The 24,559-nt window shown below is 41.0% G+C and overlaps 1 protein-coding gene across 32 annotated transcripts in view; it reads right to left on the bottom strand.

The window, feature by feature from the left end:
• Window positions 1-3,589: 3,589 nt before the first annotated feature.
• CLASP2 (cytoplasmic linker associated protein 2) overlaps window positions 3,590-24,559 on the bottom strand; it is a 288,662-nt gene continuing 267,692 nt past the window's right edge. For all 32 annotated transcript variants that reach the window (XM_065398871.1, XM_065398877.1, XM_065398874.1 and 29 more), the window contains 5 exons: window positions 17,100-17,293; window positions 15,036-15,164; window positions 10,869-11,075; window positions 6,504-6,620; window positions 3,590-3,676 (listed from right to left, as the gene is read on the bottom strand). In XM_065398871.1, coding sequence (XP_065254943.1) covers window positions 3,590-3,676; window positions 6,504-6,620; window positions 10,869-11,075; window positions 15,036-15,164; window positions 17,100-17,293 — 734 coding nt within the window. The remainder of the gene's footprint in view (window positions 3,677-6,503; window positions 6,621-10,868; window positions 11,076-15,035; window positions 15,165-17,099; window positions 17,294-24,559) is intronic.

Raw genomic sequence — 24,559 nt, 5'->3', positions numbered from 1 at the left:
GACTCCGCCCTTAAAACACCGAAAACAAATCTGTTATCTGTAGTTTTTAAAGGAAATTTTAAACAAAATTAAAAATAAACACAATTTAAGTTTACAGTGTCCTTTCAACTTCAACTAATTACCCCAACTTCCTGGCTGGGGCTTAGGTTGAGCACAACACAACAGTCAAATTTTACTTTAAGACAATTGGCATGTCAAATCACCTTTACATTTATTATTCTGACTCTGGATATAGTGTGGTTTTATTTTTACATACAACTGCAAAATATAGATATTCTACCCCCATAATCAAACTTTTTAAGAACCATCGGTATATGTTTTAAAATACGTGTTCCAGCTTAAAAGTTTTGCATTATAACCTTACAAGGAAAGAAAGGCTATTAAGAGATGACATCGTCCTTAGAACTATCTGAACTTTTTGCTGACCAACAACACTGTAAAACTTCTTTTCACTGCACTACATCTTTATGCGCATTCATTAGAGATCTCCAGTTTAACATGTACAAGACACCATTAATTATAGTTGCAATTAAACAGAGCTAGCTTTTATTTACAACATAGGAAATAAAGCCCAAGTAAAGGATTACTGTAGCTTGTCCAATGTCAATGGGAGCAATATGCATTTTTATTGTAAACTTCCACACTCCTATCCTATGATTAAATGAATAAAAAACAGATCCTTTTCACAGGAAAGTGCATACTCAGCAATCTGTTCCCTGTGACTAGCAGATATGGTCAGATCATTATTGAGGATTAAAAATTTTTAAACATTTAAAATTTTTGTTTAGTTTTTTTTAGGACATGGGATGTTTAAATATGGTGTGACATATGATTGTGGTCCAAGCTTCTTATAAAAACATGATTTCTTTGTCTTTGTGAACATAAACAACCCCGCCCACCGACCCTCCAAAAAAGTAAAGAACCAACTTTTAGCCTTGCTATCTATGTACCCAAGATAACATCTCTCTCTCTCAAAGGGACTGATCGCTTTTTTTCCCCCCCGTCCACATCGTTAAGGAAAAAAAGGTTATAACATTAGGCCATAAACATATTTAAATAGGGTTATTTTTGTAGTGTAATTGGGACAGACTCCATGTTCAGAAAGAATGGAAATAGCGAAGTCCTCCTGAGGTCAAGCCTTAAAAGAACGCTCTTCAGAACAAACAGAATTAAGATCTTATACATTCACACTTATGAAGAAGGATTAAAGTAGAGCTGTTAAACTGTAATCTGAGTGACAATTTAAAAAAACAGGGATTTTCTGTACCACTGAAATAAAGATAGCAAAATCCTTTATGAGAAATGGGATACTTAGAATGTCTAAAAAAGCAGCATTCTGAACACACAGCAATTATGCAGAATCTTTTGAAAACAATATTGGTGCCTATGACATCTATAATCTTTCACATAACATGATTAAATAAAACAGAAAAACGGCCTGTATACATTGTTAATTTTTTTTCAAGTAATGTTATGTACATTTTATTGCCAGTATATGCACAATGGTAAGCAAAGAACTATAAATACACAATGTAGTTAAACAGTAGAAAACAAAGAAAGTTGCACACAAAGGAGGAGAGAAAGGGGAGACACTACTTTCCTGATGCAGCTGCTAAAAAAAAAAAAAAAAAAAAAGTCCAGTGACAAATAATGAGAATTTTCCTTTTTTAAAGTTTTTACATACATTTCTACATTTCCCCCTGCCCAAAGAAAACATCTCTGCAACAGCAGCAAACTGCTTCTTTAATAACCATGTCTCAACTTTCTCTGTCAGATTCACTTTAGATTAAGTGAAAATGACCTCTCAAAGAGTGTAACTGCAAGTATCCAGCTCAACTTTTATTCAGTTTTGTCTTTCAAGGTAACTAGCAATTGAAGTGCATTAGCAGTTCCTTATGATATTTGGCTACATGATAAAGAACAGGGCTTCGAATACACAGCAGCAAATGGTGATTTGAAAAAATAATTAAAAAAAAAGATTTCTATAGACAGTTTTTCCACAAGACACTATGGGCAGCAGCTCAGTCAAAAGTAATCACCCTGACGAGGTAGAGAGAATTTTAGCGTAGCACAGAAGAACATCCTTGGCACTGCTATTTTCTCTCTTACCAGGACACATGTCCTAAAACTAGACCATACCATAGTAAAAAAAACCCAGGTTCCATCATTCCTGGACAGGGTGCTGTTTTACCCCATCTCTCAGCTAAGTAGCTTGTTGATTACATCTGAGAAACAGAAAGACATTCAGGGACATATATTTACTTGATTTTTGTTCTCTCTTTCCATTATCATAAATACAAAGAAGCATTATTAACAATAAACTAAAATTTAAAAAATAAAACAACAACCTGAAAACATTTTCACACCTTAATCCAGATGGGTCTTGATGATGCTATTCAAGAAAACCATGCAAATAATTTGGTGCAGCTTTCCCAATTCATCCATAACTTTTTTTTCTTTTTTGAGAAAAAGTGGCAAGATTCATAGCGCTTGTGATTCTCCCCCCCACCCTAAAAATTCAGTGCAGAATGTTGTAGTGCTTTTAAAAAGACAACCAATGAACTGCACGGTTGTCATATATCCCCCATGTGAGTTACAATACAACACTACTGGTTCCAGCAACTAGGTTGAGAGGAAACATTCTAGTGATAAAGATAAATACATACTGAGCATGCTTGGGCAGAGCACTCCACTCTGAGGCATCCTGCTTGAAGAAAGGATGGTGACAAGGATGGTTCAGGTCCATCAAGTAAGTGTTTTCTCTGCTGCTAGAAAGCAGGTTGTCACACTATCACCAATTTTGCAACACTGGACCCTGAACAGGCTGTCTTCCACATTATGATGTGCTAGCTGTACTAGTCCTCTACGGCTCACACTAAATTCTTATTTATGGGACAAACATACAACCAATGAACAATATCACTTTCAAAGAACTGGATCAATCCAGTTTTTTTATGGGCATAATTCTCATACTCCAGAATATCCCAAACAAGATACAAATAAGATGATGTACCACCAACACAGTGACTGAGTCTAGTTGCAGTTCAGACTAGTCCTGCCTTGTTTCATATAATTTCTTCTTTCTAGCAAAGGATATGATATTTAAACAAAACTGCAATAAAAATGGCATGTTATTCTGCAGCCAAAAATAAAAAAGCAAAAGAATTTAGATTTTAACTTTTAAAGCTTAAAGCATTCCTGTTTAATTAGCATTTTTAAAAATTCTTTTTAAATACAGTCATAACACTGGTAAAAGTTAATGGGAAGACACACAGAGGAGTGCGAACAGGAAAAGTGATGGATTAGATTTTTAAAATTTATTGTGTTTTGACCAGCTGATATTAATACTGTTTTCTCCTTGGATTTGGAATAATTCTACTGCAACAGTCACATGCAGGCTGAGGGTTAGCCATCAGTTTAAAAAAATAACAAAAAAAGAAAACAAAAGACAAACTGGAGAGGGGGGAAAAAAGAAAAAAAAAAAAAAAAAAAAAGAGTTCCAAAGGTGTGTGTGAGAATTTTCCTTTCACTGATATCAGAGTGCCTCTGTCCTTTCTTTAGAAGACCTGGTTCACTGTCGTCAGTTTCATTAGCTTTGTCCAGAAACATCTGCTGCTGTGTCACCTGCTCCAGAGCCTGTTTGTGCACGTTTGATGTAAAGGTTCAATAATTTCATCTGAAGATTTAATTCAGAAATGCATTTGTTTAACATTTATCAGAAACACAGTTTAATAGTAAAAATTCTAAAATAGTCTATCAGCATGGGTAAGAAGACAGACAGTGAAGAAAATTCTAAATAAAGCTGAGTGAATGATGGATTTTTTGCTTCGCTGGTAATGCTGAAACCCTGAAATAAGTTTTGTTTCAGGTCAAACCGAAAATGAATTTTTTTTGGCGAATCAAAAAGTCTGAAATATTTAGAATAAGGTTGAAACAAAACATTTTGGTTCAACCCAACATTTTTCATTTCAGTTTTGAGCGGTTTTACAAAAATAAAGGACTAGAGTCAGAAAATGACTGGGGGAGGGGAGAAGAGGACCTCTTTTATAACCTTTATCCCAGTGTACTCCTGGGGGAATTCTGCGCCAAAAAATTAAAAATTCTGTGCTCAATATTTAAAAATTCTGCAAATTTTATTTTTCAAAACAACACTATATAATCATGCCAGTTTCAATTATTTTGGTAGTTTATTTCAAAATAGCTGTCAGCAAGTATGTCTGTAACAATACAGACACTCACAAAAATTCCCCCAGAAGTAGAGAGTTAAAGAAACCCCTACGACAACCCAGTTCCTGTTTCTCTGCGCCCCCCCCCCACCCCAGACACTCACACCCACTACCCCCCAGAGTCCAAGAATCCAGAGGGAGAAACAGCCTGATGCTGGATCCCAGGCTCGCATGGAGTTTCCCCACATGCCACTGCTTCCTTCCATCAGGGTGTGCTGGGAACTCTTCCTCCCCCTCCCCCCGGCCTTGTCTTCTATTTGCGAGCTGGGCTTTGCCAGGTTCAGCAGCCCCTAGTGGTGACCAATAGCTCTGAGCTCATTTCTGTGGGGGGGAAAAAGGAAATTCTGCATGCACAACATTATTTTCTGCAAAATTCTGCATTGTGCAGTGGCGCAGAATTCCCCCAGGAGTAGCCCAGTGGTTAGGGTCTCTTCTGAGACATGGGAGTCCCAGGTTCAATTCCCTCCTTTGCCTCATGTGGATCAGGAACTTGAACTGGGGTCTCCCACATCCAACATGGATGACCTAACCACCTGGCTATAGAGTAATTCTCACACTTTCTCCCTGGCCCAATGATTACCCATTGTCAATTATAGTAGATATTCATGGTCATTTAGGACAATAGAAAGGAAAGAGATTGAGAGCGACTCTCTTGTGTGGTAATTAGGGCACTCAACCTAGAACGTGAGAGATCCAAGTACAAGTCACCGATCCTCATGAGGCAGAGTAAATTGAACCTGAGTTTCCCACACTCAGCACAGTACCCTAACCATTAAACTAAAGATTATAAGGGAGGTCTGGTAACCAAAAAATATTCATCCAACTTTAATAACTGAGCTGTTTTCCCTTCGGTGAAAGTAAAAATCTTTAGGTGAATTTAAAATAAAGGAAGAAGTATCTTTTTATGTACCTGCAAGTGAAAAACTCAAAACAGACCAACATTCTTCACAAGGAGTTATTGCTCAAGTTATATTAAACACACAAAAAAGCGGGGAGCTGAAGTAGTTGAGCTGGGGTTAATGTTGTTTATTACTAAATTTTAGAGGCACGGTGAATAAGTTGGTGTTATTTTTATCGGAGAAAACCCATTTTGATTCTAGTCACTGGTAGGGTTTTGGGAGCCCTTAATGCTCAGGGTAAGTGGGGTTTTCTATTCCCTAAAAAATCCTTGGTTTTGGGTCATCCTATTAAAACCATGTTAAAAAAAAAAAAGGGGGGGGGGAGGGGAGCACGCAATAGCCACACAGTGGAAGTTTTGGATCTCATCACTCATCATAATGCATAAAAGTGAGTCATCTTATGTATTTCCCAGGACAAGATCATATATAATTAATGTTCAATTGTCTCTATGTAAATTAATGACAACGTTTCAGAGTAGCAGCCGTGTTAGTCTGTATCCGCAAAAAGAACAGGAGTACTCGTGGCACCTTAGAGACTAACACATTTATTTGAGCATAAGCTTTCGTGGGCTATAGCCCACTTCTTCGGATGCAAGCTTATGCTCAAATACATGTGTTAGTCTCTAAGGTGCCACAAGTACTCCTGTTCTTTATGTAAATTAAATTTTTCTGCAAATGTGCAGCCATCCAAAAAGATGCATTAAAGATTTTGTGTTTTTCAAATAATACAAAAATAATATGTACTTAAAAGGTTGTGGCATGCAAATTACTTAAGGAGAGGAACAGATAGAAACATAATTGGTTAATTTACTTCTAATGTACCTTTATCTCCCACCAAACAATGACATTTTCAAAAGGCAACACCAGATGGAGCAATGGTGGAGATGAAAGTCAATACACTGATTATGTTCGGTGTGGAATTACCTACCATCTTATGTAATATATACACAACACTAAGTCAATACACTGATTTTGAAGGTGTACTCAACCATCTTAAGGATGTTTATGCGAAGGTTCCTTAATCTAATTTTTCAAAGAGAATTTTTTTTATATTTTGAGGCACAGTTGTGCTTTTGAGCTAATTTATAATATAACCAAATCTAATCTAACACAGCAAAACATGGGGCCTAATTCAGCATTTCTTATAAATCAATTAAAACTTCACTTGCATGAAGATTGGATTTATGGTTTGCATATTTTTGAGTCTCACATATGAAAGTCACCTTGATCCTCTCTGTTTGCTAGTAGCTTCAGCAACCTGGGTTATTATTCCTTCAGATATATACTTTCTTAGTTTTAATAGTTGCTCACAACTACACCGTAAACATATACATGCAATTAGGGACTAGGATTTCTGTAAATGGCATCCTCCACTTACTTTGCTGCCTGTGAGTTGACTGAGATGTGGTTTTAGTTCATCGCCAATTACTGCATGAATGGCTACAAGGCAGAAAACACAAGCCTTACGAACACTGCTCTCCGAATTATCATAACCCTAGAAAGCAAGGAAATTAACATTAATAGGTAGCATATGACTAAAATTCCAAGAGAGAGATTTATTTTTATAGATACATCCCCCCCCCAAAAATCACACTAAATGAATGTTAAGGTTACCAAGAGAAGCACTCCAAAGTTAGAAAATGCCAAAATTAAACTTGCCCAGGTAAACAGAGGTTATTTATCAGTAACTGTTGTTCTCTGAGAGTCACCTCTGTGCATTTACACTTGTGGAATATGGTGCCCCAAGCATAGAACTGTGGAACTGCCTTGAAAATCCACGTCCATTGAGAAGCACATGAGAGATCTTGCATGGGTGCAACATCATTGCCCTACTCGACAAGAATGCATCCACCAACCACCTCAACTCCTTCCCTCTAACTGTCGAGTCCAGATGTTATATAGAACTCTGAGGTAGAGAGGAAGGGGGTAGGTAGTATGAATATACAGAGACGACTTCTGAAGAACAATAGTTACTGGTTAGTAATCTCTTTCTTCATCAAGGGTCTCCGTGCACTCCCACTTGTGGGATATCAGCAGGATGATGGTGGGTTCTTAGTTAAATATGGACTGTTGTGCTGCTCTCTCAAACTGAGCATCAGAATGCAACTCTAAGGCTGAGGAGCAGTGCTTTGTGAAAGTGTGCACTGAACTCCAACTTGCTGCTTGCTGAGCTTGAAGTTTCTTACGTACTTGTTGAGGTTTCTGAGGTCCAGGATGGGTGTCAGACTGTCATTCTTCTTGGGCATCAGGAAATAGCAGATGTAAAATCCTTTCCCTTGGTGTTGCCAAGGAACCTCATCTTTGGCTCTCTTCTTGAGAAAAGAATCCGCATCTTACAAAGGGATTCTCTCCTATGAGAGGTCCCTGAAGAGGGAGGTAACCATATGGTTGCTTGTGCAACCTTATTTCTGGAATTTCCTAACCTTTGAGAGCTTGTTGTCACAACTGTAACGCCCATTTAATGTAAGTTTCTTAAAAACGTAACTTCCTAATTCTTTTAAACACCCCCCACCAAATATTGTGGAATCAGACTGACCCCCAACTTAACAAATCAACAGAGTTTGGACCATTAGGTCCACAGACATCTACCACTTGAGCTCATGGAGTAACTGGCAGCAGCAGCAGGTTGCCATCCTCCATGTGGACTAACACTAGAGTAGGATGACACACACACTTTGCCAGTAGGTTTCACAGCTATTTGCTGACCGTAGAAGAATGCAGACTCAGGACTACCAGGTTAAATTCCAGGTTCTGAAGGGAGTGTTTGCTAGTGGTTAGAGACCCTTTTTCCCGTTTCAATCAGCCTCTCCCTGTCCTCTTCTGTTCTTAGCCTCTTTTCTCCAGTTTCTTCCCCACCATCCCCATCTGGCTCCTATCCCCCTCTTATTCCTTCCCTGGCTCCTACCCCCAATCCTCTATTCCTGCCCTTCCCCAGCTCCTGATGTCTGTGTCCCCCTCTTCACTTCTATCCTCCTGCAGAGTTGGGCTAGAATATACCAAGTACAGGTGGAATCTTTGGAGAATTTAGCTGTCAAAGTCTAACAAGTTTCTCCTGAGCAGGAGCAAATAGAACTGTTCTGACTTGTCCAAATATGGGCAAGTTTTCATGGGGATAGCAAAAAAAGGCATCCCCCACAAGAGGGCGACTCCTCCTGCCTCAACACCACCAAATTTCAAGTCCTTGGTCCAAAGCATGGAACAAAATAGTGACAGGATTATTATTATTTTTAACGTGGGCAATACAATGCACTTTCCCCTAATCTATTTCTTGGAAATGGCTGAATCATTTTTACTAAAACTTCCCTCCCTGCCAAAAAAAAAACCCCAAAAAAACCCAAACACACATGCCTGAGACACTTAGCAAGGACAATTTCAGTCCAAACTGTTAAGTTTGGCAAAATTATAAGTATCTGAAAACAGGTTCTTATAATGGAAAGTATCTGGCAACCTTACTTATGGCAACATTTCCTGCACTTCCTATAAAGAGGATTATGATGGCACTGTAAAAATATCTTTTGTGCCAAAAAAGTAATACTGGAAAGAAGCACAGCTGAACTGGTACAAAATTTTCCATTTTAATACACTAGTTAACATAAAACAAAGTTTAAAAACATTTAAGCTATACTTCAGTCTGCCCTATCCAAACCTCCGCTCGGCTATGAGACCATTTGGGTATGTCTACAATGCAATAAAATATCCATGGCTGACCCATGCCAGCTGACTTGGACTCATGGAGGCTTGGGCTGGGGGGGCTATAAAATTGCAGTATAGATGTTCGGGCTCAGTCTGGAGTCTGGGCTCTGGAACCCTCCCCCTCATGGGATCTCAGAGCCTGGGCTCCAGCCCAAGCCCAAACATCCTCTGCAATTTTTATAGCCCCGCAGCCTGAGCCCTGTGAGCCTGAGTCAGGTGACACAGGCCAGCCACGGGTGTTGTATTGCAGTGTAGACATATGCTTTGTGGTCCTGTCTTCTCTCTCTCATTTTTAAAATAGTGGATTTTATACAAAAGAAAATAAAAACTATTTTAAAGGAACAGAGAAAAATATTACATAGTATCTAGAATCATAGAGTATCAGGGTTGGAAGGGACCTCAGGAGGTCATCTAGTCCAACCCCCTGCTCAAAGCAGGACCAATCCCCAGACAGATTTTTGTTCCAGATCCCTAAGTGGCCCCTTCAAGGATTGAAGGTTTAATAGGCCAATGCTCAAACCACCGAGCTATCCCCACCCCACTATACAAAACCTTTAAACTGAATTAATAGAACCAATTTAAGTCACCCAAATGTATGATAAGATCCTGCAATATGCTGAGCATCTAATAGGTGAAATCATAACTTCACTGGATTAAGATTCTTAATGATTTAGTAGAGATCAGCATGTGGAACATAAACATGATGACTGCATAATATTTCTTTAACATGAACCAAGACTTCTCAAATGTTAATTTCAATGTATATCATCACTAGCCACTAGATTAAGAAATCTTCCTGAAAAAGTATCACTAAAATGGTTTCAAGTAATCTAATCTAAAGGCTGAAAATGTGTTGCACCTGGATAAACGTTTTTTAATGTTTCTAAAATCTTAGGGATTCTGTGCATTGTGGTCTGTTGAAGTAAATGAGAGCCATTTCTAATCAATGGCACAATTAAAAACTGCAAATAACTAAATTCAGTAAAATGACTGCTAGATTATTCTGCACATCAATACAAAACCAGACCTCAGTTGCCCCAAAACAGATTATCCAATGTTTTCATTCTTTGGGCAACTTCACAAAAGAAAAGTCACCTCATGGACTCTCTTTCCAAAAACCAAATCCCGCCCCCCTCATTCTTAAAATATTTAATTTTAAGAAATGAAGGGAGAGCTTTACAGGACAGTTTTGAAACACAGCTTGAGAACCACTACTTAAAAGTAATCTATTAATAGCCCCTAAAGCTGAAATTTAATGTAATAATTTTATTCTTTAGGAACACATTAAAATGTAATGTATCTCCTTAAAGTCCTAGACTGACTGACTGAGAATCAGAATGATGTTGCTCCAAACAACAGAATCAGAATGATGTTGCTCCAAACAATGAAGATATTTTGGACCTGTTTCGAAGCACCCCATTGTGTTTTTTTTTTCTGAGGGTCTCCTGTGTTTGGGATCTGGGTCTCTGGCAGATTCCACTAAAGTGCTGCTTTTGCCAGGGCAATAATGTCCTTCGCCAGCATTGAAACAAATACCGCAAACCCCAAAGGCTTCCCTTTGGCCCGCCTTCCCAACAAAAATAGAGTCTACACTATAAATACCACTGGACCTCTCTCACCTCTGCTGGATTTGAAGTTTCAGCCTCTCCATTTCTCTGTTCTTCCCTGTGACTCAATCTCCTGAGATAAACTTTCTGCGAGTACTGCCCCTTCACTGGACTCACTACATAGCTAATCCTGGCTTCTGCAGCTATACCTTTCTCCCACTCCCCACCCTTCCTTATACAGCCTCTCCTCCCAGGAGATTGTCACACACACTTTCTTTTGAGTTCCTCCCTCAACCTGACCACGCCATCCCCAGGTATACCAGATAGAGCTCTCAAGCGCTCTCTAACCATTCCTGGGCCAGTGTGGGCTTTATATACCCCATCACAGGGCCACAAATGCAACCATCTACTACCCAAATCAAAGTTTTCCATGAGAGCTGAGTGAAATGCTAAAGAGATTTAAACTTCTGGTTTAATTCTTTACATCTGCTGTGTTTTCTTACCTGTATTAGACCTGGCACAATCTCTGGTAAAAGCTGAGCAAGCGTTTCTTTAGATACTCTCTCTATCACTTTTGTCTGCATTTTGATTGCAGCCAGATTAATGGGGTAATCTGCAGTTTGGATAATGGGACAAAGTACTTTGATGCACTGATCTGGGCTAATGGAAGTGGCCAGCATTGAAGCAGCTTCTTCAGCAGATCTCACCACCTAAACAAAGATTAAATAAAACAATGGAGAAAATAGTTTTTAAAAAATGCTTGTGCAGTCTAAATTCTGACAGTTCTGCTCTTGAACCTTGCAGTGAAATCAATAGATGTTTGTATTTTTATTTAGTTTTATTTACAATTTAATTACATATCTGCAGCTCTACAGTACTGTAAAATGATTTGGACTGGAAGAGACCAATAGAGACAAATTTTCAAAAATCCTTGGCACTCAGCAGATCCTAAATGCAAGCAGCTCGTCTGAAAATGTGGGTAATAATCTAGGCCTAACCTCTGCATTGTGGCAATACAGACATCAACATTCCCCAAGTCTCCCTGGCAATAGGTACTGAGTCAAGCCTGGAATCTCTTTAGTGATTGCTATTTCCACATCCACCCTTGACAGACTGTTGAAGTTTTTGTTAATATTTTTAACACACAATTTCCTTACTGTAACTCTCTACTTCTTGAAGGTCCTTGCTGATCAAAGACACAGATTTTCCATTCACTCAAGAAAATTATTTTAGATAACAGCACATACATTTTTACTTCTAAAATTAAGTCTAACTTGCATAAAAGTTAGAAAAAAATAGCAAAAATTTGCACCAGATTCTTCAACTAAGAGAGGATTTAGTAAGGGAACATAACAGTTATTAGTTGGGTGCTAACAGCTCGCAGATCAAGAGGATGTGGATACAAATGGGGAGACTGGACAGGGTTCTACCCTAAAAGGCATGCTTCTGCAACCGTGTTCCCTGCTGGCTGGCACAGCACACAGACAGCTTTGTGATGTACAGAGTGCTGCTTGCTACGTGAAGCTCTAGAACAGGGGTGGCCAACCTGTGGCTCTTCAGAAGTTAATATGCGGCTCCTTATATAGGCACCGACTCTGGGGCTGGAGCTACAGGCGCCAACTTTCCAATGTGCCGGGGGGTGCTCACTGTTCTGCCACAGGCCCTGCCCCCACTACACCCTTCCCGTCCCCTCCCCTGAGCCTGCCGTGCCCTCGCTCCTCCCTCGGGGAGGGAGGGAGAGGCACTGATTGGCGGGGCTGCCAGTGGGCGGGAGGCACTGGGAGCAGGGGGAGGGGTGGAGCTGATGCGGGGCTGCTGATGTATTACTGTGGCTCTTTGGCAATGTATATTGTTAAATTCTGGCTCCTTCTCAGGTTCAGGGTGGCCACCCCTGCTCTAGAACGTCCCCCTTCACTGGTTGCTTCTGGGAAGGGGTTAGGGTGAGTCTGAACTCACATGCAAGGGCTTGCACTTTCCCTGTCCACTTCCAGGGAAGTAGGAGGGGTGAATGCACCAAGACACTCCCTGCCACGTCTGGCGATTGTATGTGGGGACTCATGGGAGTGCTGAGGAGGAAGAGTCTACAAAGCTCTCGTTCTCTCCCCAACTCTGCCCCCCTTTCTTTCTCTCTTTCATGAACACAGTGAGGGAAAGGGTGTGGAATGGGAAGGGAAAACAAGTGATGGAGAGAATGTAATAATGAATATACTGTAGGGAATAAACGGGGAGGGAGGAAAAAGAGAAAACTGAACACCCTGCCCCTGTCCTGAGGCCCCACCCCTTCTTCGAGGCCACCCTCCCCACTCACTTCATCCCCATCCCTCTGTCGCTCGCTCTCCCCCACCCTTGTTCACTTTCACCGGGCTGGGGCAAGGGGTTGGGGTGAGGGCTAAGGCTGGGGGCTCTCGGGTGGGGCCAAAAATGAGGGGTTCAGGGTGCAGGAGGGGGCTCCAAGTGGGGGGGGGGGGTTGGGGTGCGGGCTCCAGAAGGGAGTTTGAGTAGGGGCTAAGGGTTGGGGGGCAGCGGGTTTGGGGTGCAGGCTCCAGGTGGTGCTTACCTCAGGCGGCTCCCCGGAAGCAGTGACATGTACCTCAGCTCCTAGGCGCAGGGACGGCCAGGCAGCTCTGCGCACTGCCTCTACCCGCAGGGGCCTCCCCCACAGCCCCATTGGCTGCGGTTCCTGGCCAATGGGAGCTGTGGAGCTGGCGCTCGGGGCGGGGGCAGCCTGCAGAGCCCCCCTGGTTGCCCCTACACCAGAGGGACATGTCGCCATTTCTGGGGAGCTGCGCAGAGCTGGATAGGGAGCCTGCCAACCCTGTGCCAACCGAACTTTTAACGGGCGCTGACCAGAGCCACCAGGGTCCCTTTTTGACCGGGTGTTCCAGTCGAAAACCGGGCACCTGGCAACCCTAATTTTACGGTGGACACTGTAGTTATATTTCTTTTATATATCAATACAATTATGTCTCCTGTTTCCCCCCCCCCCCATGTGTATGTCCTACATCTGGGGGGGGGGGGGGAGAGAGAGAGAGAGAGAGAGAGAGAGTGTGTGTGTGTGTGAGTGAGAGAGAGAAAGAGAGAGAGCGCGCGGTACTGTGGCTTCCTTCTCTCTGCATGTTTTCCCACCCCCTCCTTTTTACCCTTCACATTTAATTTCACTGTATTTCCCCTTTCCTTCTTTATCCTCTATCCCCACTCTGCATCACCTGGTTATCCTGTCATATCCATGTGTTCCCTTTGCTCCCCCTCTATTGCTGCACCAACGCTATGAGAAAAGAACTTTCAAGCATGTCCCCCCAGTAGTATAATTTGGCTAAAAAGCAAGATGGGATAGAGCTGTGGCCCCTTGTCATGTTCAGTCTCATCCTCCAACACATGCCCAGTGGCGCTGTTGGTCAAAGCAACACAGTGCAAGGCCAGGTGTGAAATTTCTTGCCTCCCCCAACACTCCACCCAGCCACTAATTGGCCAAAGATACTAGGTAGGGAAAAAGCTGCAGTCCCATACCGCACTGATTCCAGTGGCAGGGCAGGGTTCTTCTGTTTGAAGGGACATGGTTAAAGCTGCATGACCCCCAGGACTGCACAAACAGTTTAAAACCATGAAGTTGCACTATTAACAGCATATATGTTACAGCAAACAGCATGTCAAGGAATTTCTAAAGTGTTGGTATCTTTATACATAATTGAGAGCATTTCTGTATATTATTAAAATGGATTACCAGGCTCTGGATTAACCATGTTGCTACAAAACATTTTAGAATTCGTCAATGGACACAGAACCATCATATATGCTCTTTGCAACAACACCATGCCATACAAGTAGATTCTCATAGGGTTTTCCATTGACACCTTTTGTTTACTTTTAAAGAGCTTCTAAATCTCCAGGTGATATAGTAGACACAACTTGCAGTCAGATTAATTTGTTTTAGAGAAGTACTAAAATGATGAGAACCATAATATTTGCTCCTTTTCTTCTGTTTACAAAAATTATATCAAGATATATCTTTTCTCACCTTTCCCTCTGTTGAACTAGATGTAGCATTCATTTTATGCTTCTGCTTTTCTGAGAAATACACTTTGAAAAGCAAAAACGTGATAGTGATGATACAATATAAAAATGTTTCCCCGTGTACACATTTCTTCCAGGACCTATAGCTTTATAGGGAGGCAATCTCCTTTATCCTTCTACTAGTACCATCTGATGCTCATATTTAGTTGGGTGCATCTGTGTGTCATTTGGGGACAATAGGTAAGTAGGAATCCACTTTATTAGGGTTGAAATTGTGCATTTCAGGGTCCATAAGACAGCAATTCTTCCTACTATAGCATGCCTTTATTAACCAATATTTGCTGAATCCTTGACTATCAAACCAATTACACCTCTACCCCAATATAACGCTGTCCTCGGGAGTCAAAAAATCTTACCGCTTTATAGGTGAAACCGTGTTATATCGAACTTGCTTTGATCCGCCGGAGCACGCAGCCCCCCACCCCCGGAGCGCTGCTTTACCGCGTTATATCTGAATTCGTGTTATATCGGGGTAGAGGTGTACTTCCCCATTGGCATTTGAATCATTTATCAAGCATGTTCTTTGAACATTACATTTGATTTGTGCTTTGACATGTGTCATCCTCAAATACACAAAACACACAGAGCCGCTTACTAACCTCCTTATGAGGATCCTTATGAGCTTCTAGTGTCTTCATAATTGTAAGCTCCGCATAATTTTTAAATCTTGCTGGTTGGTTCCTTAGAATTTCTCTTAAAACTTTCAATGCCAAAGCTCTGATTGCATGCTAAAGGTTAAATATTGTATATAATTGAGTTATTTCTCTTTGAACGGACAATGTGCTTTTAATATTAGCTCAGCAATTGGACACAAACTTATTTGACAGTGGAAATATAATGTAAATTATAATATGCTCCCCGCAAATGCATACAGTACAAGCCTATTCATTCAAGCTCTAAGCATATGGAACTACCAGAAAAATCTTTACATCATCCCAACCCATATTCTCACCCCCTCTCTATACATATATCTTACATGGTGTTATGAAGTTTTTACTAAGCAACGTATGTAGATACGATGTATGCCTGCAAAATCACAAGCAACATATGCAGATCATCCCAAGTGAGCGCCAATAAAACCTTTACACAACACTATTCCCATATTTTGTCTAAATCACTTATTTTACAAAAAAAATGGTTTAGAAATATTTTTAGTTTTCAAAAATGTTATTGCAATTTTTGAGTCCCTCTGATTGAAAAGACATGTCTAGTTACAAGTCTAACTATGGTATACTAATTACAGTAAGCCTAATTATATGGAACTGAAAGGGACTTGCCAATTATAACTACATTTTAGAAGCCTCTAAAATTACTTAAAATTTATTTCCTATACATAATGTTGTATGTGTTTTAGAATTTTCTACCTTGGAACGTAGCAGGGGCTAGCAAAAGCTAAGTTTCGTATCCTCCCAGAAAGCTAGGGAAACCATCTCTCTCCTACCCCATATTCTCCTCTTTTGGAAAGGTGTATACACTAGGGATGTAAAATATTAACTGGTTAACTGGTTAACTGGTGAGGATTAGTTTTACCGTTAACCCACACTAACTGTTAATCCCCTGCGTGTGGGTCTTGAACCGGTTCTCCTGCAACAGACTGACCTGTGCCCCAGCTGTGCCGGCCCCAGCCCAGTCGGGGCGGGAGGTGGGGTGGGGTTAAAGTAGTCCCCGGCCTCCCCCAGCGCCACTGGAAGGGGTTTGGCTGAGGAGACGGAGGGCGCATTGGTCAGTGAAGGGAAGGGAAGCTGCTGCTGGGGGGGCACGGAGTGTCTGCGGAGGCCACATCGGGACAAACTAGGTACCTGGTCCCCTCTCCCTTTAATCGGTTATCTGGTTAAACAATTTAATTTTATAGTTTAAATGGTTATCTTATTAAACGATATTTACATCCCTAGTATACACAAGCTTCCTATTTATACATTTTTAAAGGCAAGCTTTGCATGGCCCACTTAGAAGGCGACCTACAAATAAGAATATTTTGAATTTCATAGTAATTAGCTGAATACCCCCAAACTCTAAGGTAAAAAAAGGATGAGCAACCAATTTTAAGCTTCCATAACTCCCACCCCAGAGTTCAAACTAATAGTACCCGCTGTGCATAGTATATATGAATAATACTGTCATCCACCACAAAAATCACCTGAAACATGAAGCCAGTATAGGAAACAGGGGAGGGAGAATCAGAGAAATGCCTTTTTGATACAAAAGGGTGTGTATTTTTCAGTTATTTTGTATTTTATTTTTTTAAATTGCTATCTCAATATAAATATGTAGTATGGAGAAAAAGCCATGTACCTGACCCCTATCCAGTCCATTACCAGATGCTGGACTGTGTGTGCCTAATGCACAGAACTTTGGACAGAGTTCAACAAGACTGGATACTGGGAGAACCCAAAAGACGAAAAAAAACCTGTAAAGTAAACATGACGACTGTCTCTTTTTACTTTTTGGGGCACTAAGATTATTCTAAATTTAAAGAAATTTTCTTAGTCCCATTTGTAGACTGTCATTAAAAAGTATTTTACTACTACCAGCAACTTGTCTATCCCCTTCTAGAGATACCATTTAAACCCAATATGAATTTCATCCATGTGAAGTGTTATTGAAGAATGGGCCCTAATGTCAAAAGCAACTTCCGGGCACGGTCAACTTTGGGTTGAACTTACCTCTTTGTCCCCAAGAGTTTCAAGTAACAGAAGTAGTATCGTTTTGAAGTGCTCATCCCAAACACCAAAGGACTCTTCTTGAGTCAATTTCATAAGCTCATACAAAGCAGCCTTTCTTTCTTCAACTCTCTCATTATGGTTTGACAATTCCTTCAGTAACTCTGCAACCAGATCAGAATGGTCCATCGGGGGCTCTATTAAAAAGGAATAAATGGACATATTCCTCAAACTGTAGAGGTGATAAAAAGCAACTCCTATCACATAATGCAGAGATAGTTTTAAGGCCTATCAGCCTAGAAATTGTTGTTTCTTTTTCTCAGCTCTGTCTGCAAGGACATTTTTACCCTCAAAATAAACACAAATAAATACTGTATTTTCAGTGTGGTCAGCATTCCTGAGAAACAAATGTCTGGCATGATGGCAAAAAACAACTTGCAAATGAACTGACTGCAGCTTGAATCTTCCAGTGACTGAACAGGTATGTAAAGCTGACTAGACTGGGAATTCCACAGGGCTGCCGCTGCTCAGGCTGCTGTCCCTAGGACAAGTTCTCTGTGTAGGAGAATTAAAAAAATATAGGGGAGGGATACCATAGTGATGAACAAGACATGAATAACTAGACTGATACTTATACAGATTGGGCAGTCAACCCAAGATGCCAGCAAAACTTCAATAAATCCTGGTCTCCAATGTGAATTCAAATATCAAGTTGTTGTCTTTACTTCGTTACCAAATAGTAAGATATCTCTGGCCTTTGAAAAGGGAACTCTCATGCCTTCTGCCTGTGTCTTGCTGTACAGGCAGAAGATTAAGAACCTCACAGTACTTTTTGAAGGAAAAAAGGTAAAACACATACACAAAAAAAATCTCTCTCTCAAATAAACTTCTATTTTACAAGGCATATAATGGAAGGAGTCAAATTTTCGCACATCTGCAAAACACGGCAATTAAACAGAGAGTCTTGTATCTTTCTCTAGGACTATTTCAAGTTGACACTGAGCTACAAGTGAAATATTTCTGCAATAAAATTTGTTATGACATCACATACAGATAAATCCCGTTAATCAGTCCTTGAGTTTATTATTACATTATTACTATTTAGTAACAATAAGTCATCTTGGGGAGAAGAAACTAGCAAAAAGTGAATTCATTAGAGCTGTGTAAATTTTCACTACCTCAGTATAATATTTACCATCTACTGAATATTTTAGATCAAAACTTTTTCTGCAATGCACAGAATAGAACTCCACTTGTTCTATTTACCCTCTGTTTTGGATGAATACCCAAGGACATGGATACATGAAAATAAAAATGTTTATTCAAGTAGTACCTCTCTCCCCTTCGACCATAAATGAGTATGTTAGAGTTTATATGACTAATAATGCATGCTTTGCAAATTCTCTAAATGGACCATTAATGTTCACCTAAAGGAAACTGTTTTTCACCTCAACCCTATGATAGTCATTAATTAGTACAGAGGACTGGAACAGAGAACTTTTACTGAATATGATTATTTTTATTACCAAGGCCAAATTAGTCCTACCACACACACTGAAGATAAGATACCATGATAAATTTTATTATTGGGAACACATATTGACATTATATTAGGGAAACGAGGTATATATTCTGCCCTGACAGGTTAATTCCACAGTATAAATTTAATCAGCATGATATTCTCATCAACATTGCTGACTTCACGCATTCAAAGGTTATTGCATAAGTTCATGTGCTAAGAAATTTAGCAGTTTTTGAAGGACTGACATTGTATAATACTGCTCTGGGTACCAAACAATTAAATTAAATGCATAGTATGAATTCGTAGCTAATGCGACACTAATTTTTAAAAAAGACTCCAGAGGCGATCATGGCAATTACAGGGCGGTAATCCTAACTTCAGTTCCAGGCAAAATGGTTGAAACTATAGTAAAGAACATGGGTGGTGGGAGAAGGTTCCTCTTGGAGAGGCAGTAGCACCCCAGACAGCCTCTTCTGCCTGTGGCCCCACCCATACTCCACCCCTGCTCTGCCCCAGGCCCCACCCCCTCCCCACTGTCTCCCTCATCTCTTCCCTCCCACTCCCCCTCCACGCTCACCCCTGCCGCGTGCGCATCCCCCTTCCAGCCAAATCCCTGAATCCAAGCAAATGAAAAAAATATATATTTGAAAAAAAAACAAAAACCCTCCACTTTTCTGCAATTTCTTTCTAAAGAAAATGGAGCATGTTTTCACTCTGTGCCAGATGGTGTTTGTGAAGACTGGACACGCAGAAGGTACCTAATTAAAAGCACTAAACTTGGGAATAAAAAATGTCAGTCACAGGTTTTTTGATATACCCTGATAGCTGACATGCAGGCAGCCTGCAAAAGAGCTTTTTCAAGTGCCCCGACCCTCTCATTGATCCTGAGGAACATATAATGGCAAACAGCAGTTAAAACTAATTGAGAAATCTCTCTCCTTTCTTCACACAATAAAACAAGGTGTCAGGCCTCACCCTCAGCTGGCATTTACACCCTGACAGGAAGAAAATGGCTGGAATCAGACTGCAAAAGCTGCCACCTCATTTTCATTTCTTCACACAAACAAGCTTGAGCACTTCCTATGTTTATTGTTCCAACAGCAGTAAGCACCTCAGGCAATGAATAAGAACTGCCAAGAGGAGTGGCTGCTGCAGCTAGAGATGAATCCTGGCAGTAAAATAAAGGCTGGCTGCTACTTTAACAACAACAATACCCGCTTAGCTCACAGAACCAAGAAGGCAAAAAGTCCCACTGAGGCAGCATGGGGATGCCAGCTTTATGTACCAGACCAGCAGACCCTATATCCCCAGGGGTGAAGGAACCAAATCCCCAGCCCCATTCTCATGAGAAACTGGCCACCAGGCAAATGTAATCTCCCATCCACTGAAAAGAGTTGAGTCTTATCCTCTCCTCCCCGCCGCCACATTCCTCCTCCCTCTGCCTTCCACTTCCTTCCCTCCATACCCCTCTCCCCACAGGCTTCCGCCACTCAAGTTCTCTCCCCCCGCCGAGCGCTCCCCTGGCCCTGCCCATCGCAGAATTTGAACAAGTAAAAAAACCCAATTGCCCCATGCCCATTGCTTACCTGTGGGAACGCTCTGAAGGGCTCTGGCCCAGGTGGAGGGGGATCCATTACTCCTGGCCATTTATTGCTTAGTCTCAGCTGCCCAGTCCTGCTTAGCTGGCACTGGCCCTGAGGACAGGACAGCATAGGGTACCTACTGCCACAAGTAATCCAGCCTTCCCTGCAGCACACTGACTGACTGCACACATAGCATAAGGCTGGCTGGCCTACCAGCGTCTTTGTCTAGCCCTCCCACCTCCTACTTTGTAAAGTGATGATGGGGGCGGGCCCGGTGGGGCCCTGCTCCTAACCCCCTTTGGCAAGTTGCTCCACCATCACTCAGTGGGAGGAGGAGTTGTCCCATAAAGTCCCAAATTTAAATTCTCCTTTGATCCAGGAGGAGTGCCTACTGCATGAATGCTGATCAAAAAGAATAAATGGACACAAATCGGACATCAGGAATGGTAACATACAAAAGCCAGTAGGTGAACACTTCAATCTTCCTGGACATTCTATAACAGATTTAAAAGTAGATATACTTGAACAAAAAAACGTCAGAAACAGACTTCAAAGAGAAACAGCAGAACTAAAATTCATTTGCAAATTTAACACCATTAATTTGGGCTTGAATAGGACTTTGAGTGGCTGGCTCATTACAAAAGCAGCTTTGCTTCTCCTGAAATTGACACCTCCTCATCTATTATTGGGAGTGGACTACATCCACCCTGATCGAACTGGCCCTGTCAACACTGTCCACTTGTGAAGTAACTCTCTTCCCTTCATGTGTCATTATATAATGCCTGCATCTATAATTTTCACTCCATGCATCTGAAGAAGTGGTGTTTTACCCACAAAAGCTTATGCCCAAATAAAACTTTTAGTCTTTAAGGTGCCACCAGATTCCTTGTTGTTTTTACTGCATGAATGAAGCATAAAGGTTTTGGAATTGTAAAAAACACTTTGCAAAACTGCACTTCTAAGCACTTTCCATCGGATGACCTCAAAGCACCTAACCAAAAACAATGAATTTACACAAACTCCTGTGAGGCAGGCAATTATTATTAGTATCCCTGTTTTTCGGATGGAGAAACTGAGGTACAGGTTAATTAAGTCCCCTATCTGCTGTCTTTTTAAATCAATGGAAAGACTGCCCTTGATATCAAGCCTTAAATGATGGGTCCAATGTCACACTGGAAGTCTGTGACAGGGGGGCCATTAATAAAACCCCAGATCTCCACATTTCTAGCAGTGGGGAGCACAGGCCACTGGCTGCATTGAGGTGGAAGTTCACCCTGAAGTCCCACCTCCCCCAGTACAGGGACTCGGCAGTGAGGCTGCACCTGACCTGACACAATGCAAGGGCTAGACATGTAGATGAACACGATTTGTTGGGGAAGAATCAACACGTCTTTTGTAAAGGGAAATCATACCTCACCAATCTATTAGAATTCTCTGAGATGGTCAACAAACAGGTGGACAAAGGTGATCTAGTGGATATAGTGTACTTGGTCTTTCAGAAAGCCCTTGACAAGGTCCTCACCAGAGGTTCTTAAGCAAACTAAGCTGTCATAGGATAAGAGGTAAGGTCCTCTCATGGATCAGTAACAGGTTAAAAGACAGGAAACAAGGGGTAGGAATAAATGGTCAGTTTTCAGAATGGAGAGACGTGAATAGCAGTGTCCCCCAGGGATCTGTACTGGGACCAGTAATGTTCAACATATTCATAAATGATCTAGAAAAAGGGGTGCAAACAGGGAGTGGCAAAGTTTGTAGCAATACAAAATTACTCAAGATAGTGAAGTTCAAAGCAGACTGCGAAGAGTTAAAAATGGATCTCACAAAACAGGGTGACTGGGCAACAAAACGACAACTGAAACTCAATGTGGATAAATGCAAAGGAATGCACATTGGAAAACATAATCCCAACTATACATTCAAAATGATGGGATCTAAATTAGCTGTTACCTATCAAGAGAGAGATCTTGGAGTCATCGTGGATGGTTCTCTGAAAATATCTGCTCAATGTGCAGCAGCAGTCAAAAAAGCTAACAGAATGTTATCTATCATTTTCCTAATGGTTCCTAAGACAGTAAATATCAAAATGCCACTATATAAATGCATGTTACACCCACACCTGGAATACTGCATGCAGTGCTGGTCACCTCATCTCTAAAAAGATATTAGAAACTGAAAAGGTACAGAGAATGGCAACAAAAATTATTAAGGCTAAACTTCCATATGACGAAAGATTAAAAGACGGGACTATTCATCTTGGAAAAGAGACGATTAAGGGGGAAATATGATAGAACTCTACAAAATCATGACTGGTGTGGAGAAAGTGAATAAGGAAGTGTTATTTACCCCTTCACATAACACAAAAACCAGGGATCACCCAATGAAATTAATAGCAGCAGGTTTAAAGCTAACAAACTGAAGTATTTTTTCACAAAATGCACCTGTGGAACTCATTGCCATGGGATGCTGAGAAGACCAAAAGTATAACTGGGTTAAAAAAAGAATTAGATAAGTTCATGGAGGACAGCTAATAGCCATTGATGGGCCTAAGATGGTCAGGGATGCAACCCCCTACTCTGGGTGTCCTTAGGCCTCTGACTACCTGATGCTGGGAGTGGACAACAGGTGATGGATCACTTGTTTGCCATGTCCTGTTCATTCTCTCTGAAGCCTCTGGCATTGGTCACTGTCGGAAAACAGGATACTGGGCTAGATGGACCATTGGTCTGACCCAGTATGGCCATTCTTATGTTATGCTAAAAAAAAAAATCCAGCATGCCTGTCCAATTTTTTGGAATACTAATGTTTGACAGACAGCCTGGAATGATCAGTACAAGTAAAGTCAGTAGTTTCATTCAATTTACTAAAATCACCAGAAACACCATGTCCTTGGTGGTAAAGGATGCTCACACTGTAATATGATAACACCCTGCTAAACAGAGAGATTTGATTATTTTTACTCGGTGCAGAATTCATATGGCCCGCATATTTCTGTGTCCCCTGTGCAGAAAAATGCAAATCTGCAGGGGGGAGGACATGACATGCGCCTCTTCCCCAGCAGCCCAGGCAGCGCGTCTGTTCCAGCATGCCTAGAGCAGCCTCAGAGTTGCCCACGAAAGCTTATGCCCAAATAAATCTGTTAGTCTTTAAGGTGCCACCAGACTCCTTGTTGTTTTTGTAGATACAGACTAACATGGCTACCCCCTGATACTCAGAGTTGCAAATCACTGCACGGGAAGAGGGGCTGGGCATGCGTGCCTGTGGGGGAGATGATATCCGTCAGGGGGCAGAGCTGGGCGTGCGTCCCTGCCAACAAGCAAGATAGACTCTGTCCCTCTTGCTCGCTGCTGCAGCTCGCCAGGGGCGTGCAGGGGTAGGTCTTTTTATTATGCAGGAGGAAGGCTCTTTCCCGGACCCAAAAAAGTAGCAGCCTGCCTGCTAGCTAATTGATCTCATTCTCTGAGTCAGAAATGTAGCAGCCCGCCTGCATAGTAACAGTGTTAATGTTCCTATTGTTAGTTAACTGTTCCCATTCTTAGTCAATTCCCCCAGGAGCATAAAACCTGTAAAAGTTTTAAGGCTCCTACATTGCCACAGTGATGTAAAGCCTTATAAATGACAGCAAGGGAATCAGCTAGGAAGATCTATGTACTTTCTCACATTTTTCCTGTGCCAAAGTGGCACAATGGGGTTAGATTACAGCTCAGGATTTGTTTTACTTACCCATTAAAAAAAAACAAAAAACAAAAAAACCACCACTTTGAGGACAAATAAAACATTTACCAAGCAGTCAATAAAATATCAGGACAATCAGAAGCAAGCACTTCCCAAAGTACCCAGTCAAGTCCGGGACAATGATTAGCAAAACTGTATGACTTTCATGTGTGAAAGTCTGAGCAATTTAAAATGACATTCTGCTTATTTTTTTCCCCTCTTTGGTGTTCTGTAATGTAATTTAAATGAAAATCCAGGATTATAACTTGAATGCAGGGTATTAGTTACCAAGTGTTTGTAAACTTAACTTTCTTGTGTTTAGGAAATGCTGAATAGTTATTGTGACGTTTTCTGTATTGTAGTTTAAATACATTACCAAAATAATTGAAACTGGTGTGATTATATTGCATTATTTTGACAAATAGAATACGTCGAATTTTGAATTTTTTGGTGCAGAATCCCCCCAGGAGTAATGATTACATTACTGCATAATGTTACCAAAATGAAAAGCTAAGAGTTGTAATGATTAACATTTCATTTCTTATGTTTACATATCAGTGATATGTAAAGATGTTAAAACTTCCTAAATAAATAGTAAAACACGAACATTGGCCATTTACTCACCCCAACCATAACTTGGTAAAAAG

Source organism: Emys orbicularis, chromosome 2 (assembly GCF_028017835.1).
Source record: "Emys orbicularis isolate rEmyOrb1 chromosome 2, rEmyOrb1.hap1, whole genome shotgun sequence".
In the NCBI taxonomy this organism is placed as follows: Eukaryota; Metazoa; Chordata; order Testudines; family Emydidae; genus Emys; species Emys orbicularis.
This window is presented reverse-complemented; position numbering and strand designations above follow the sequence as displayed.